The sequence below is a fragment of the Phytophthora infestans genome, genomic scaffold (assembly GCF_000142945.1).
Source record: "Phytophthora infestans T30-4 supercont1.5 genomic scaffold, whole genome shotgun sequence".
NCBI classification, from domain to species: domain Eukaryota; phylum Oomycota; class Peronosporomycetes; order Peronosporales; family Peronosporaceae; genus Phytophthora; species Phytophthora infestans.
The window spans coordinates 272802-274247 of record NW_003303754.1 but is presented as its reverse complement, the minus strand read 5'-3'; the positions used below and the strand labels follow the sequence as shown (position 1 = coordinate 274247).

Genomic DNA, 1446 nt, shown 5'->3' with positions numbered 1-1446 from the left:
CGATGGTGATAGCAAAAAAGTACCTATTCAAACCCAGCACCAATCCAATTTGTCAATACGCATCTCCCCCTCGGTTAGTAGAACTTTATAATCTGCTCACATGAACTTGAACAACACAGTGGTGAAGCGATGTACACGGTCTTCGACCACGCGCTTTTTAGGCGAGAGCACGACGCGAGCAAGGGGCGCAAATGCTTTTCCAGCGACAAAACGCGCACCAATGAGCAGCACAGCGGAGGCGCCTGCGACCACCAAGTCCGTAAGCTGCGGCATGCCCGGCGTACCGTCGTGGAAGGCTTTGTTGTGGCTGCGAGTATGCGAGACGCCGTAGAGCTCCAGCCCCAGGATGGGCACGAGTGTCACCGTCATGGACACCAGCACGTACTCCTTGATGCTGAGCGAGACCTTCATCTCGGTCGACATAGCTCAGTCAGCGGCTTGCGAGGGGGGTGAAAGGGGCTGACGATCCACTCGAGGTGCGGCACGGCAAGTAGCGAATGGTGCCGCGTATGATGGCAGTGCTGACATCCCTAGTCCAATGTATCTACTCCCCGGCTATGTGCGTTTTTGGAAACAACATAAATGTAGCCATTTCGCCTAAGATCCTGCCCTAATGCATACCTCGATTTAAATAGAGGTATTCCTTACCGGTATTTTTAGTCATGGCTGAGCTAATTAAAGGCCGATGCTACAGTCCATGCGTCGACTCAGTTTATTTTCCATGTAATACTCCATGTAATGTCCATGTGTCGAAATAAATTACTTACCATTATTTTTAAAATCCATAGTGAATGGAAGTTGTTAGACCTTCGCAAACGAAAGTCCTCTGACATCTCTCGTACATACCGGTATACAGAAGTCAGGAGGTCAACCATACGCATGAACATTAGGCGGGTCGATTCCAGTTTCAATAGAAATGAGATTGTATTAGTTGCATTATGGCTTGCTACCGTGAAGCACGAAGTGAAGGATGCGGAAGCGTAACAGCGTTAGACCAATCGGAGTTACGTCCAGCGACACACTCTTGTCTACATATCGCCAAAACCTCAACATTACGTAGAATCCGCAGTTGTATCCGTCTGTCTGGATCGGTCCATTGACGGACACAACTTTGAAGTCGTCGCTGAGCGTAGTAGCCAGATCACACGACATGCGGTCCAGTACGTCCTTGTACGTCTTCAGGTTCATTGAGTCGTAGTACAGGACATTGTTCTGCTTGCCATCCACGATCATTGCACACCAATGCATGTTCCCAAAATTTACAGGAATGAGCAGTACATCCGCTTCAGTGAGTAGTTCCTGAACCTTTGTCTTCATTTTTTCACTCATAGATTTCTTCTTCTTTGACGCCGAGGCTGCCTCGACACCGACGATGCGAACGCCGCTGCCCGTCCTGTACAATCTCGCGCAAAAAGCCAAAATCAGCGCATCATTAGCCCATTGGGG

General features: G+C 49.2%; 2 protein-coding genes across 2 annotated transcripts in view; both read right to left on the bottom strand.

Annotated features, from left to right (window-relative positions):
- Nucleotides 1-96: 96 nt before the first annotated feature.
- PITG_04035 (uncharacterized protein) lies at nt 97-423 on the bottom strand (the record flags this gene model as incomplete). The annotated part of the gene is made up of 1 exon (XM_002905705.1): nt 97-423. One exon carries the CDS (start codon nt 421-423, stop codon nt 97-99), a length of 327 nt encoding a protein of 108 aa, XP_002905751.1.
- Nucleotides 424-936: 513 nt separating this feature from the next.
- PITG_04034 (SUMO protease, putative) overlaps nt 937-1446 on the bottom strand; it is a gene marked incomplete at both ends in the record, with an annotated part of 3312 nt that continues 2802 nt past the window's right edge. Inside the window, one exon of the mRNA XM_002905704.1 lies at nt 937-1393. Coding sequence (XP_002905750.1) covers nt 937-1393 — 457 coding nt within the window. The remainder of the gene's footprint in view (nt 1394-1446) is intronic.